This window comes from Equus quagga, chromosome 5 (assembly GCF_021613505.1).
Source record: "Equus quagga isolate Etosha38 chromosome 5, UCLA_HA_Equagga_1.0, whole genome shotgun sequence".
Lineage (NCBI taxonomy): Eukaryota > Metazoa > Chordata > Mammalia > Perissodactyla > Equidae > Equus > Equus quagga.
This window is the reverse complement of record NC_060271.1, coordinates 30,649,358-30,664,651: the sequence shown is the minus strand read 5'-3', so window position 1 is coordinate 30,664,651 and position 15,294 is coordinate 30,649,358. Positions and strand designations below refer to the sequence as shown.

At 46.9% G+C, this 15,294-nt stretch overlaps 1 protein-coding gene across 4 annotated transcripts in view; it reads left to right on the top strand.

Annotated features, from left to right (window-relative positions):
• Nucleotides 1–5,958, top strand: part of NIPAL3 (NIPA like domain containing 3) — a 47,811-nt gene extending 41,853 nt beyond the window's left edge. For 3 of the 4 annotated variants that reach the window (XM_046660861.1, XM_046660863.1, XM_046660860.1), the window contains one exon: nt 2,148–5,958. In XM_046660861.1, the coding sequence (XP_046516817.1) occupies nt 2,148–2,347 (200 nt within the window). In that variant the 3' untranslated portion in view covers nt 2,348–5,958. The remainder of the gene's footprint in view (nt 1–2,147) is intronic. The other variant, XM_046660862.1, reaches the window with a different exon arrangement.
• The last annotated feature ends 9,336 nt before the right edge of the window (nt 5,959–15,294 follow it).

Genomic DNA, 15,294 nt, shown 5'->3' with positions numbered 1-15,294 from the left:
CTTCCAGTTCCGTGGCCTCCCCGTCAGTGTCGGGACCTTGCTTGTGGTTTACCTGGATTATCTTTACAACAGACCAGTAGCTGCTGTTCAGAGGCATCCAAAATCCAAAACTTCATTACCTGTCACAATTCGAAGAGGCTTTAAATAATTCTGGCACCTGAAAGACTGCCAAAAAATGAGGAAGAGAAAAGCAGGCCCTGATGGTTAGCAGCTGGCTTGGCACTCACAGCCAGCTTTGGTGTTCCCTGCCGACCATTCACAGTTTCACAGGACCTCAGCCTCAGACAAGGCCACTCTGTGACCATGGTGGATTAAGACAAACAGGTCCACTCCATGATCATGTGTGAACACAGACAAAATGTGAACATTGTCCAAACCACAAAAGGGCCAGCCGTGCCCCTGGCACAAGTGACTGCTGCTCTTTACCAGTCGCAGCCTTGGCCTCCAGTCTCCTCTCTTTCTAGATAAGACGTATCAGGATCCCCAGTCACAGAATGATCCCCACTTCCTGACAGCATCTGATTCAAAGCAAAGCCCTGCTTCCGTAAGCCCTCCCCAGAGCCACCTCCCACGAGCCCAGATCCTCTCTAAGGCCTTTCTAACACCCTCTTACTGAGGCCCCCACAGCGCTCCATGGTGCCTGTCTCCCTCGTTGCGTTGAGTCCAGAACCCAGATTTGTTAGACTGTAGCTGCATTCCTGGTGGTCTGTGGCTGGAGAACATTGACAAAATCTGAAAGCTCAGCCCTGCCTGGAAAGCCAGCTCTCTTCCCTGAAGAGCAGGCAGCCCTCATCCTCTTCCAGCCCCCACCCCAAAAGTCCAAACCACAGACTCTTAAACTGTACCCTTCAAAGGACCATCAGCTAAGTCTTGTGCAATGTGGAAGCAAAGGGCCTTCCACGTGCTGGGTCGTTTGCAGAGTAGATAAGAGTATGGGCTTTGGTGTCAAATCCCAGCTCTGTCTCCCGTTAGCTGTGTGACCTTGGACAACTTTACCTCTCTGAATCTGCTTTCTTATCCAGAAAATGAAGATAGTAGCGCATCTCTGCCATAGGGTTTTTGGGCATAAATGCAAGTGTATAGGGAGGCCACACAGCATTCGGGTTAAAAGTCTGGGCTTCAGAGTTTAAACCACCTGAGTTTGAACCCTGGCGCTGCCACTTACTAGTTCTGTGACCTGAAGCAAGTTACTTAACCTCCAACTGCCTCATTCTCCTTATCGGCAGTTGTGAGCATCAAATGAGATAAGACTTCATAAGTGTTCAGAACAGTGCCCGCCACCAACGGAACATTCAGTCCACATGAGCTATTATCATTGTTGCTGTTATTGTTACTATTACTATTTAAAGCACTCAGCCCAGGGCCCAGGGCGTATGAAGCAGTCACACGTCAGCTGCTGTTATCATCATAGTTTCATGGAAGACACTTTGCATTCGATGTCTTATGACTCAACCTGGGGGCAAGAGAATTTGAAGGGTCTTAATTCCCTGCCAGGAAAAGAGCTGGCCTCAGAGAAGGCCAGGTCCCACCTGATGAGGAGAATTGTAGCATCACGTTGAAGGAATTAATGATGAAATTCTTTGCCCTCAAATGTAGATAGAAATCCAGCATTAATGTGCCCAGAAGTAATAAGCAAAATCACACTTTACCCTTTACGTGGCTCAGGGATGTTAATGTTAAGGGTCAAGACTCTCCCTCTGAGCATCATGGTGCATCTGTCACCATCACGTGTCTGTGACACAAAGTCACCCTCATCTCTCAACAGTATAATGAAGTTTTCTGGATCCTGATTTCATTCATGAGAAAAACGTTGGCATCTACCACGTTCAAAGCACAGTGCTGGTTCCCCTCCGCCTGTGGCCCAAACAGACGTCCCCACCTCCTCCTAGGCCAGCCGATGGTTCTCTTGACAGTGGCTGGTCTGTTTGCATATTTCCTGAAGATTCATCCCTTGTTGCTTAGCAACTGTAATAGTTCCAGTGTATATTTATGGGTGTGCTTTTTTCAATCTAAAGCATTCAGGAAATTGACAATGTACATGATTAGCTCCCAAGCACTATAATTAGTGTGTGGTGGGATAGAGGAAGATGCGGCCTCCTTTGGCCCCCTTACCACAGAATGATTTGGGAAAAATGATTTCATTTCAGGTATGCAAAACATGCATGACAAGGGGATGACAGTCCAGCCTGACCTCAAAGCTTCTTTTTCCTATGGGGCCCTGGAAAACAACGACAACATTTCTGAGATCTACGCTCCTGCCACACTGCCCATCATGCAAGAAGAACATGGCTCCAGAAGTGCCTCTGGGGTTCCCTACCGAGTCCTGGAACACACCAAGAAGGAGTGAGCCGCGTGAAGGAGACTCGCCTTCCTCCATTTGTAACTGCTCAAGCCGTGCTGACCGTGGTTCAAGCCCTAATTCTAAAACTCACCTTTTAAGTCTTATTTTTTTAAACCAAGAACTCCATGGACAGGGATCTTGAAAAGCCTTTGTCTCTGGCGAAGGGTGTGTTATCTTGGTCTTGGAAATTTCAAATGTTAAGGCTGCGGGGTGGGGGATGAAAGCAGTATTCCAGTTGGGTGGTACGAATGCAGCCTCTGCCTGGTTTAGCCCAGCGGGATTTGGAAAGCCTTTATCATTCTTGAGGATGTAACTGAGCTTTGTCAGTCAATGACCAAAGGGTACCACATTCTTCAGAGCTAAAGCAAGGCAGAGATTCTGCTCTTCCTTTCCAAATCCAGTGAAAGGCTGGAGACTGCTAACTCTAGTCTTCCCCCACCTCACGCTCAGGCCTGATGTCTACCCATCTTACTCCTGATTCTGTGTTTGCGATAACCTTTGTGTCGCCCTCCCATGGCAGAGTGGGCCGGCCCTGGTGGAACATTCTGTCACTCGCCTGTAGGGAAATGCACTCCTGTCTTCCAATTGTCTGTGCCCTCCCAGTGAAAATGTGCTTGATGTGTTTATATCGGATCTACTCTGAAAACTAACTTGTTTTTGGTTCTCTGAGCTGCTTGATTGCTTTTTTTCCCCCTAAAGGAACTGGGAGGTTAAGAGAAGGGGAGAATAAAAAGGACAGAAGCAGGGGTGGTGATACTTCAGCCTATAAAGGAAAAAAACTCCCTATTCATCTTCCAAAAGGTGGTTACATCACTTGTAAGAGGAGAGACAGAAGATTTGCCTGTTTTCTGTGTATTTCCCTGCACCCCAGTGCCCTCTGGGGAGACTGGGGGTGCTCATTTCAGAGACAGTCTCGCTCATCTCTCCACCCTCTCCCGTACAGAGCAACAAACCAAGCCTGAGTGATTGCTTAATGTCCTTGGAGTCGATGGAGAGTCTGGGTCCGCATCCCCGTGCACGTGTGTCTGGGAGAAGCAAGCATTCTCAGAAAGGGGTCTGCTGCTTTCTTTTCAGCTGCGTCCATGATTGTCTTCCCCTAGACTGACTGTATACTCTTGAGAATGGCAGGTAAAGGTTTGCAGACGTTAATGAGCATAAGGCTCCCCTAGGGGGTTTATGTGACATGCAAATGCCTACACCCCAACCACAGATACTCTGATTAAGGGGGACTGGGGCGGGGCCCAAGGGTCTGTGTGCTTAACTGGCAGCACAGGTGATTCTGAGGCAGATAATCCAAGGATCTCACACCTTGAACACCTAATAATGGAAAGAGATGGGCTGCTAAACCCCCGGGGGCCCACACACCCCTGCTGGAAAGTTAGAATTCCTATTTCTCGTTTCCTCTTTGGGGTTCTTTGGGCGCGTTGAATAATCCCCATAGGATCTGAGGCATTTCTCATCCAGCAACTACTACTTAAAACCACACTAACTGCTTCCCTAGGCAGCCTTTGATAGGCGGGATAACAGTGTTAATAGGCCAGTGTTGATAGATCATTAACTTTTGTGGATTGTGCTTAGGACTGATTTAGTCCTTGACTTCAAAAACTGACATCTGTCGCCTGTGATAACTACTTCCTTACTGTGTCTTCACCACTTCTGTATTGTGTCTTACATGCCTGAGAAGGCAACAGACAGTGAGCTTTTTTCCTTTAGGACAGGTATCAACTCAGTTCAACGATATTTATGAGGCATTTGTTAAGCATTTGGATGGTGAGGGCTACAAAAATAAGACATGGTTCCTGCCCTCCAGCGGCGACGTGAACAGCCAGGAAACTATGGCAGGGCAGGCCGAGTGCATTAGCCAACCACAGAAAGTGACAGTTATGAGGCCCTGCTAAGGACAGGCCCTGAGCCCAGAATGGGGTGTTTGGAATTGAAGATGATTTTGGCCCCACTCATTGACAGGTGGCAAACCTAGCTAAGATTTGAGCAAAGCATAGAAAGTAGAGTGATCACCGCCAGGTAGAAGGACCAGCATTTGCAAAGGCACAGAGATAGGGAGGGGGAGATGGCAAAGAAAGGAGAGCCAGGGAGGGTGGTAGGACAGGAGGCTGGAAAGATAAGCAGTGGAGGCAGAATCCTGGAGGGCCCTGCATGCCTGGCCCAGGAATTTAAAGTGTATTCTAGAGGGCACGGGAGCCATCGATGGTTCACGAGGAAGAGAATGACAGGATCAGCCCTGATCTGAAAGGAGACCTTATGCAGCGTGGAGGAAGAATCTGAGGGATAAGTCACTTTTCAAGGTCAAGCTGCAAGTCTGCAAGAACAAAACACAAAGGGGGAATTAAAATCCAGTTGCACTGCTATTCAGATTTGCGAAGTGATTTTTCTAAGGTGGGCGGGGTGGGGGTATCAGGGCAGAGTGGACAAAGGGTAGGTGAGCAGGGAGGCCATTTAAATGTTCAAACCGGGTGATCATTTGGCATGTTACGTGCCCCAACCTTACTCTGCCCTCTTCCCCTGTTTTTGGGATGGGCCTTTCAGCCTCGAGCCAGTGGAGGAGGAGAGGAGGGGATAAGAGTGCAGGTCCGCTGACCATCAGGGGTCAATGCCACCAGGAACTGCGGCTGGGCCTGGGCAGCCCCCTACCTTCAGGTTTGGGGTCGTCCTAGGAACCTAAACTTAGGAAGGATGATCAGAGAGCTGCATGGTGGTTTCCCGAGTGGAAGGCAGGGGCAGGTCACCTGGGTACTCGGAGGACTGCTGCGGTCTCCGGAATTCTGACTCTGTCTTGGGCTGGCTTCTCAGTCTTTGCCGCCAGGTGTAGATGGACTGTCTGCTGGTGGCAGGTGAGCAGCACTTGCTGTTAGGCGGGGGGGAGGGCATCAGCTTTCCACTCACAGCCCTGAGTCTATTTTCCCTCGTGGCTCTCACCGCCCCCCAAGCCCTCAGGAATGCTCCGGGCAACATTACTAGCCCGCCTCTCTCTCCTTCCCAGCAGCAGCACCTAAAGCAGCGTCACCAAACTTGCGTTTAAACTTTCCAGTTGTTCCCTGGTCTCCCTCTCCGCACCCCACTCTGTCCCCCTCTTGGGAGGCTGGGACTTGGGGTTCCCTAATCGGACATCAGCACCAGTTCTTCGCAGACTGGTGCCTGCGGGCTTTGTTGAGAGTTCTGCGCCCCCTGGCCCTCCCGGGAAGCTGCAGGTCTGATGATGCGTCGGGCGCATTCGGCTTCGGGTCATGGGGGGGTTTGCAGCGTGGAATGAATGCTGGGCGGGAAGGCAGGACTGACGCCTCCATTGCTCTTCCTGGGGAACCAGCCGGCTTGGCGGTGCCGTGTAGATGCAAGATGTCCGTCCGCGTAGTGTTGGGGACCCTCCACCCCTCGGCCTTGTGAGTTCCAAATCTCGTCCTGTCCTGGCTGAGAGGCAGAGCAATTCACTGTGTTTTTGTGAGAAGCTATGTAAATGAAGTCACCTTAGAATATGTATTCTGTGTAGATGCTTATATTTCATTAACCCCATGACTGATGGCATGTCTTATTTTTCCAAAAATGTGTGTGCTAGTTGTAAATAACATTACGAAGTGGTATTTAATTAAAGAAAATCCATGTGACCCCTACTGAGTTTGAGTCTTTGTTTGGCTAATATTTTTTAGAGTTATCTAGAACAGGGCTGTCCAATGGAACTTTCTGCGATGATGGAAATGTCCTATGTCTGTGCTGCCCGACAAGGCAGCCGCTATCCACGTGCGGCTGTTGAGCACTTTTGATGTGGTGAATGCAACCTAGGAACTGGATTTTTAGTTTTATTTAAGTTTAATTAACTTAAATTTAAATATCCACACGTAGCTTGTGGCTGCTGTAGTGACAATACAGATCTAGAGATGCCCATAATTGCAGTGGAGACTGAATTAAGGTTTTTTTTTTTTCCCTACAGTGGTTAAGAACATAAACTCTAACCATACTGCTTAGGTTTGATTCCTGGCTCCACCACTTATTAGCTGTGTGGCCTTAGGCAAGTCACTTAAACTCTCTGTGCCTCATCTGGGAAATGGGAATAATAACAGTATCTACCTCAGGGTTATTATATGAGGCTCAGATGAGTTAATAGATGTAAAGTCTTGGAAGTACAGCATCCCATCAGGACATTATATCAAAGGAGTGGTTTCCCTCTTTATTTATTTTCAAAATACGTTTTAAAATTATATAATGAACACTTGTGATTTTCCTTAATTAAGCACTCATTCTAGGTTTCCAGTCTACAAAGGCAGGTGTGATATAGTGCCTAAATATTTATTTATACACACATACACAGAGAGAGTCATACAGATATACTCATACATTTAATAACGCACTTATATGCCACACACTATATTTAGACCCATGTACATCTCAATTCTTTATAACGACTCCATGAGGTAAGTTTTAATATTATCCCAATTTTGCAGATGAAGACACTGAGACTCGGGTCACATAGCTGGTAAACAGCAGACCCAGGATGTGAGCCCAGATCTGCCTGACTCCCAGACCTGAGCTCGTCACCCCTCTGCTGTGCGGCTTTTCCTGGTGTGGTCGGATTTCAGTGGGGTAGGGTCCACCACACGTTAGGACGTGACCTTTGTCTGAAAAGGAGAGGGAAGCACCGTGTTGAGGTGGAAGGCAGACTCGGAAAAACAGAAGCTCATCAACGGAGACTATAAGGGCCCCATTTGCAATGGCACCACTATCTAACTCTTAACCAGACAAGGAAATAAAATTCCAGCTATCACAGAGTTGGAGGGGGTTTTAGAATCATCCATGAATCTCAGCCAGTTTGATTTAATGAAACAGTTCAATTTAAAAATAGAGATTGACAAAGGGTTACCAACCCTTTGTAGTTAATCTACAAAAATGGTTCTCAATTTTTTTTGTTATTTAATGGTTTTTACTGTTTACTTGTTTTTACTTTTTGATTTCATGGAATTGTAAAATTTCTAAATAGAGATTGACAAAGGGTTACTAACTTTTTTTGTAGTTAATTTTGTTCTTTTTAATATTTTTCATCTTTTATTAGCTTTACCAAAAACTAAATTCAGCTTTCTTTGTCTAAACAAACAAAAGACAAGAGGAAAACAAAGTCCAAGTCCAGTTTAAGAGAAAGATTGTCTTGGGAACAGCAGCACTAGTGTTTTTTTATAGCCTTATTAAATATACCAATGGACCAAGCATTAAAGTTATAAACAAATGCAAGTCACAAAACAAACATTTTCTCCTTGTGATGCTGTAAAATATTCACGTGAGAACACAGTTAGTTCTGTGAAGAATGTCCAGGTACTACAGACTGAATGCTTGTGTCTCCCACACGCATACGTTCAAACCGAATCCCCAGTGTGATGGTACTTGGAGGTGGGCCTTCGGGAGGTGATTAGGTCTTGAGGATGGAGCCCCATGAATGGGATTAGTGCCCTTATCACAGACACCCAAGAGGGCTCCCTCACCCTTTCCATCAGCTGAGGACACAGTGAAAAGTCTAGGAACCAGGGAGCAGGTTTTCACCAGATACCGAATCAGCTGGCACCTTGATCTTGGACTTCCCGCCTCCAGAACTGTGAGAAACAAACGCATGTTGTTTAAGCCCCCAGTCTACCGTATTTTTGTTCTAGCAGCCTAAATGGACCAAGACACCAGGTATAAAGGGAGAAGGTTCATGTGGCAGAAAGAACATTATCTTCTGCCTTCTCCTGTTTACCCTGAATTGTGAATCTTCAACATTGCACCCTAGAAACTTTTATGCACTTAATTCTCAGGATTCCTTCATAAGTTAAAAAAAGAAAAACCCACAAAGTCTGTCTTTAACTCTCCAAAAGCCTGTTTGTCCTTAAAGAAACAGCACCAGAAATACAGCTATGCAGCTGTCCGTCACCCTGATCTTATAAAGCCCGGCTGTGTGAGCATCCCAGGATGATTCAGGAAACTGGTCTTGTTTTGTTTTCTACTTATTGAAATACCATCTATCAGAATTTTCAAGTCACAGATGTTTCTCTCCATATGGATGATGCTAAGCATCTTTGCATGTATTTGCGTACCATTTGTTTTTCCTTTTCTGTGAACTGTCCACATTCTTTTCCCATTATTCTATGGCTCTGTTGGTGTCTCATTGATTTGAAGGTGCTATTTGTATTTTGCATCGACTGACCCTTTGTGATATGAACTGCAAATATTTCCCCGAAGTTTGTTGTTTGCTTTTTTATTTGCTTACGGTATTTTTTTTTTGCTCTGAGAAAATCTGTTTGTTTTGTTTTATGTATAATTCAATTATTTCTGTATAACTATGTTCTTTATATATGCAAACATTTTTATATACATAATTGAATGTATCAATCTTTTCTTTTATGGCTTCTGGATTTTGAATCATAGTTCTAAAGGTCTTCTTTACGCCAGGGTTACAAAGGAATTCTCCTGTGTCTTCTAGTCTTTTTATGGTTTTGTTTTACATTTATATCTGAGAGCCTCTTGGACTTTGTCCTGGTGTACAAGGCAAAGGATGGAGCCAACTTAATTTTGTCCAGATAGTTACCACATTATCCCAGTTCCATCTGTGGAATAGTCCAGCTTGGCCCGAATGAACTGAGATGTCACTTGTATAATATGCTAAATTTCTGTATTTTCTGGACTTTCCACTCCGTTCCATAGGACTGTGTGCCTATTCATTCACCAGTAGCACACTGTTTAAATTATTGAGGCTTTTAACTGAGGCTATGCTTTAATATGTGGTCGGGCAAGTCTCCACCCATTGCTCTTGCTCAAACTTCTTATTTTGTCAAATAAGGACATTGAAAGAAAACAATACCCTACTATACCATCATTTCATTAAAACAGGACATTAACACCAAAATAGAGAGAAGGGCAAAATCTCACAATAAAGGATAATTCTTTAAACTGATAATTTAGCTTTATGAAAAATTTAGGACAATGTCATTATTTGCCTCATTTTGCTGCAGGCCCATAAGATGAGACGAGTGTTAGGGAACCAAACTTGTTTTGATTTCACTCAAACTTGGTGTTACACATGTGACGGAAGGGGAGGCCACGGGCCAGTTGCAGACACAGGACTAGAAGTCAGGTCTTATGATCTCTAGTCTCATCGTCTTTCCACCGCGTCGTGAAGTGCTCCTACATCCTGCATTCGACATCCTCTGAGCTCTTCCTCCGTGCCAGGTGCTATCTAAGCACTTTACACACATTATCTCATTTCATTCTCACAACAGCCCTGCAAGGAAGCTGTTCAATCCTTGTTTTACAAATACAGACACTGAGACTCAAAGAAATTTCAGTCATTTGCCCAAAGCCATTTGGTCTGTAAGCAGCAGAGCCTGGATTCAAACTCAGATAAAACTGACTCCAAAGTCTGTATGTTTTTTAAATCTAGACCTTTGTTATATCAGCAGACAATAATTCTTTTCCCTCTAAATTTTTAATGCATTTTTTAGCATGGAATGCAAGTTTCTCTGAGTCTGGGGTAGCCTAGGAGCATTAGCTTGTCAGTCTTCGCAGTCGCCCTGAGACAAGCCATCTTTCTTTCCCTCAGTACACTTAGTATATAATTTCTCAGGCAGCTATTTATCACTCAGGATCCAGTCTGGAGACAGAAACCGCACCGGTTATTGGAACAGAAAACTGAATAGAAAGCATTGGTAACCAGGTATAAAGTGGTTTGCTAGGCAACTGAAAGGGTCAAAAGAGAACGCTCAGGTCGCATTTGTAAGAAGTAGCTACCACCTGCGGGCTGGAGGAAGCCAGAGAAGAGGCTGGAGTTACCAGGTGGAGGAGCGCCCTGCAGAGCTGAAGCTCAGGCTCTGAAACAGGCTGATGCTGTGTCTCTGAGTTTGGAGGCAAGGCCGTATAAAACGGACTCAGATCCATGAGGCTCTGCGTAAGTCCGAAGACCAGAGATGAAGAAGACACACTCCCTGAACTTAAGTGGGAGAGAAAAAAAAAAAACTAGTCATGCCAAAAATATCTGTTAGAGCTTCGTGTTCAACATGGAGCCTCAGCACCCATGTTCATCCCAGAGCAGCTTTGGGCTCAGAGTCTCTGGGTACCGAGAATAAGTGTGCTCTGGGCAGCCACCGAGGGGTTAACTGGAAGACTATTTATACACCCTACAGACACAGAGCAGCATTTGCCCCACGTGGAACCCTAAGGATTACTCTGAACAGTGGGAGAGATTTGGCTGTGAAGGGCCCATGGGAAGGACACTGGGGCAGAGAGGGAGGCAGGACAGAGCTGAAGCAGCTAATGGACCTCCATAATGACCAGGAGGAAAAATAAGGAAAGACAGCTCTGCAGGGGTGATAAACATTCACACACTCTGTCGCTAGAGTCAAGTCCTGCTCACTTTTGCCCACGTCCCTAGCGCGCCTTAAGGGGAAGCTGATGGATGATGGATAGACCCTCCTCAGAGACAAAAAGCACCCCTCTTGTTTGGGGGACGGTAAGCTTTTGGGTAAACAAACCCAGGCAATTGCAAAGGAAATCCAACCAGCCAGCCACAGTAAGCAACACAGCTCTTCATTCATTAATGGGAGTTGTCTGCCAAGAACCACAAGGCATTTGAGGAAACGCAAAAGCATAAAAGAGAAAGACTAAAATTAATGAGATGAAACAAGAATGGCAGGATAATGTAGACAAAGAGGGCAGTGGTCCACAGGGTTCATTAAATTATCATCGTTATTTTTATGTATGCTTGAAATTTTCATAATAAAAAGTGAAAAAAAAGCTGGTTTTGAGCACTTATTATACATACAGCAATGAACAAAAGAGAGACGCCATACAAAGGAGTCAGAAAATGAAGCAAACAATACAAAGTGTGATGAATGTTATAAGTGAGGCAGTGATGGTGAAATTTCAGTGTCAGGACTAAGTAGGAAGTAAGAGAACCAAGAAAAAGAGATGGAAGCTATGGAAGGCGGCCCTGGAAGGGGCGGAGGACAGACGTTTCTCTGCCCCAGGGCTGGCCTAGCCTGACCCGGTGCCCCAGGTGCCCACGAGGCAAGAAAAGAGTTCAAGAGAAGACAGAGACAAGACTTTTCAGTCAAAACTAGGAAATCTGCAGGACCAGCTACTTAATTTCTGGGACCGAGTGCAAAATGAAAATGCAGGGGCCCCTTGCTCAAAAAGCAGGAAAAAATGCCATTAAAGTGACAATTTTTTACCACTCATTTTCTTTATATAAGGCACTTAACTCCTATGGGAATCACTAATATTATACAATTCATAGTTCGTAGCTTGTACATGAATATGTATTTTGTCCTTTCCAGAAGAGTGGAAACCCTACACAAAACTAACTCAACTGTTTTTCTTTCTTTATTGATACGAGCACATTCTGCCCACAGTCTCTGCCTCAGCTTACTGATGAGGAAAGAGGGACTGAAAAGAGAAGGAATCGTGGGTGGCCCCCATCTTTCCCTTTCCTTCTAGATCGTCATTTTCAGTGTAAGGGGTTGGCCGACACAGGGAAGTAACACGAGTAAGAAGTACACGATGGGGATCCTTGTTCGCTGCCTTTCTGCGTTTGAAGAAAGGTTGGGTTGGAATGGAAAGTGCGTCCTCTGCAGAATGTCAGTCCTTCCCCCCTCCAACCCCCCGCCCCCTGCTGACTTACACACATCACAGTTACCTTCTATTGGCTTTGCGGACGTCTCGTGGGTCCAACAGAATTCTGTGTTCATGGGGGCATCGAGAATGCTATATGCAAATGTGGCAGCAAAAAATGCTGGACTCAGACTGCGTTTCCCTTCCCTGCTCATGCACGTGTGGCACTGTCCCATCAGACTTCGTTTACAAACAGAAAGATGTTCAAAGATGGAATTATTACGAATTTCAAGATGGCAAAAGCAGAGCACTAAGCCAAGCGTGAGGCCCTTTTGAGGGTGGGGCCCTGCACGAGTGCACAGTTCGCACGTGCCCAGGAAGCAGGCCCTGGCCACCGAGGGGCCTTTTCAGGTGCCCCCACGTGGTGCCCGCTCAGGTGGGCTAAAAGTAACGATAGGTTCTCGGTGTGAAAGCTGCTCCGAATCCAGTTCAGTCTGTGCCTCACCTTGTGAAAGAGAGCCAACTCCTATAAGGTGTGGGTGGCCATTTGGATCGAAATAAATCACAGTGACTCAAAGGGAGAAAGAAAACAGACTCTGTGGGCATCTCCAACCTGCTGCTGCCATTTTAAAATCTGAAAACTTGGACGTTCAGAAAAGGCTCAAAGCGACATGGGGTACTTTTGAAGTAAAAAGGCAAGAGAGACGTCAGGATTCTGAGTCATTCCACCTTAAGCCAAATCACCTAAAACCCACAGCTTGATCAGTCGAATGGTCCCCTTGGATAAATGTGTTTATCTAATTGATGCTTCAGTTTTAACCCGTACAGCCCAGACTCACTAGATCAGGACTTTGGCTACCAATACTTTTCCTTTTTATACCCAGATTATTTTAGCCCAGGCTTCTAATAGTTGGAAATTACCTCCCTTCCATGTGACATTCCCTCCCCCACCCCCCTCTTCTGCTTTTGTGAGAGATTCTCAGGGAATGTTTCCAGTGTACTGTGTGCTCTGCCACATCTGTTGGGGTTTCCACTCTGACCCATCTTATCTGCTCTTGTAGCCTCTTTGAGACCGCACTCAGCATGGTCAGCTGTCCCCTGCTGGTGACCTCCAGCTGATATACACACCTCTCACCCTCTCTGGTCCTAGAGAGGAAGCAGTCCTTCCCACGGGCCTCCCCTTCAAAGCATGGGACAGGCCCTCAGCAGCCCCTGGAAAAGGCTTCTTGTGCGCCCACAGGGCCAGACAGAACCTCAGGGGCCCTTCATCAGCAGGAGTGTCACCTGGGTCCAGGTGGGCCTCCACACCCCGGGCCAGCTCCTCACCCCGCTTCTCCTCCACCAGGACCCCCCGAGCACTTGAGAGTCCAGACCTGACTGAGCCCACCAGGCCCAGACAGAGCAAGTCTTTCCTCAAGATTTGATTTACATCTGCTTCCTCAAAAAGCCCAACTCAGCGGGCCCTCCAGGAACTGAGGCGACTCAAGCCTCCACCCTGGGAGTCAGAAAATATTTCAAGTGGTAGACTTTTCTGGCTTCAGAATGTCTGTTTAGGTCTTCACCAAGCATCCCCTTACACTCTGTGAGAGGATGATGTCAGCCTAGTCGTCCAGACAGCTGGCAACATCAAGGTGAATGCTGGTGGCATTTGAAACCCACTCAGGGGGCCACGCATGTCGTAGCACAACCACGCGCCACGATCTCTGGTTTGATCACTTAGGTGGGTTTTTCATGTCATCGAGATCTTTGGTGATGCTGCCCCCTGATTGAAGGAAGACCACATGGCTGTCCAGGAAGAACAGAGAAGCCCAGGCAGGGCACCGGGAGGCAGCACAGCATCGGGGCTAAGAGCGCAGGCCCCGGGGCTTACTCTCTTGCAACCTTGGGAAAGTACATAACCCCTCTGAGCCGCAGTTTCCTCGTCTGTAAAGTTGAGATAATAGTATTGCCTCCCTTGTAGGCTGCTGTAAGGATGTAGCATGGAACAATGCCTGGCACACGATAAAGTCTCAATGATGTTAGTGGTTGCTATTATTTTTCCGTAAGCGAAGGAGCAGTATTAAGTGGGGGCACAGAGCCACGAGGTCGAAGTCAAAGAGCTTCGTGCTTAGATTTTAGCTTCCTGCGTCTCATCTGATCTTGAGGCCATACTTCAGTCACTTCAGGGAGGAAGGGGGATTGCTATTCCAAAGACATGTCTCTCCTCTACTTGGGAATGGATTTTACGAGTTTAACCTTATCTCCAAGCTTGTGGGTATCTTTTTTCTTTTTTCTTTTTTTTTTTTTTTGAGGAAGATTAGCCCTGAGCTAACTACTGCCAATCCTCCTCTTTTTGCTAAGGAAGACTGGCCCTGAGCTAACATACATGCCCATCTTCCTCTGCTTTATACGTGGGATGCCTGCCACAGCATGGCTTTTGCCAAGTGGTGCCACATCCACACCTGGGATCAGAACCGGCTACTCCTAGGCTGCCGAGAAGTGGAACGTGTGCTCTTAACCGCTGTGCCACCGGGCTGGCCCCCTGTGGGTATCTTTTTGATGACCCTCTTGCAGACAGTCTCAGATTGTAAAGCTAGCCTTAGTCATACTGGAGGAGAATGTCTTCTAGTCACCAAGGTGAGCAAGTGTGAGGGACTGAATGTTGGTGTCCCCCCAAAATTCTTATGTTGAAGCCCTCATCCCAATGTGACAGTATTAGGAGGTGAGGCCACTGGGAGGTAATTAGATCATGAGGGTGGAGCCCCCATGAACGGGATTAGTGCCCTAAAAGGAGAGGCCAGAGAGCTGGCTCCCTCCCTCCCCACCATGTGAGGACACCCAAGAAGACAGCTGTCAGCCAGGCAGAGGGCACCCACCAGAACCCAGTCACGTGGCACTAGATCTCAGACTTCTAGCCTCCAGAACCCAGACGTAAATGTCTGTTGTTGATAAGCCACCCAGTTTACGGCATTTCGTTACAGCAGCCGGAACTGATCAAGACAGCGAGTCACTAAGCTCTTTTCTCTCAGCTCCAACCCCGCCCTTCCAGGGGATGGCTCTGGGATGCCGGGGCCGGACTCTGCACACCACCCTCCTGCTTTGCCAGCTGCTCCCTGGTGGGGGCCTGTGAGGGAGACTGTGAGGCGGCAGGAGGAGGAAGGGACTCGCTCCTTCCCGTCTGTGTCCTGTCCTAGGCACGTCACCCAGCAGCACCTCCTCACTCTCGCCAAGCAGCAGCTCCGTCTCGTTTTCCAGTTCTTTCCAGCTCTTGCACAACCAGCTTCACAGGCCCCCTCAGAGACATCAGCACCCTCCTCAGAGGGCTGGCTCCCTCCTCTTATCTTTTGTTTTAACAGTTCTATTGACGTAATTCACATACCATACAATTCACCCCTTTA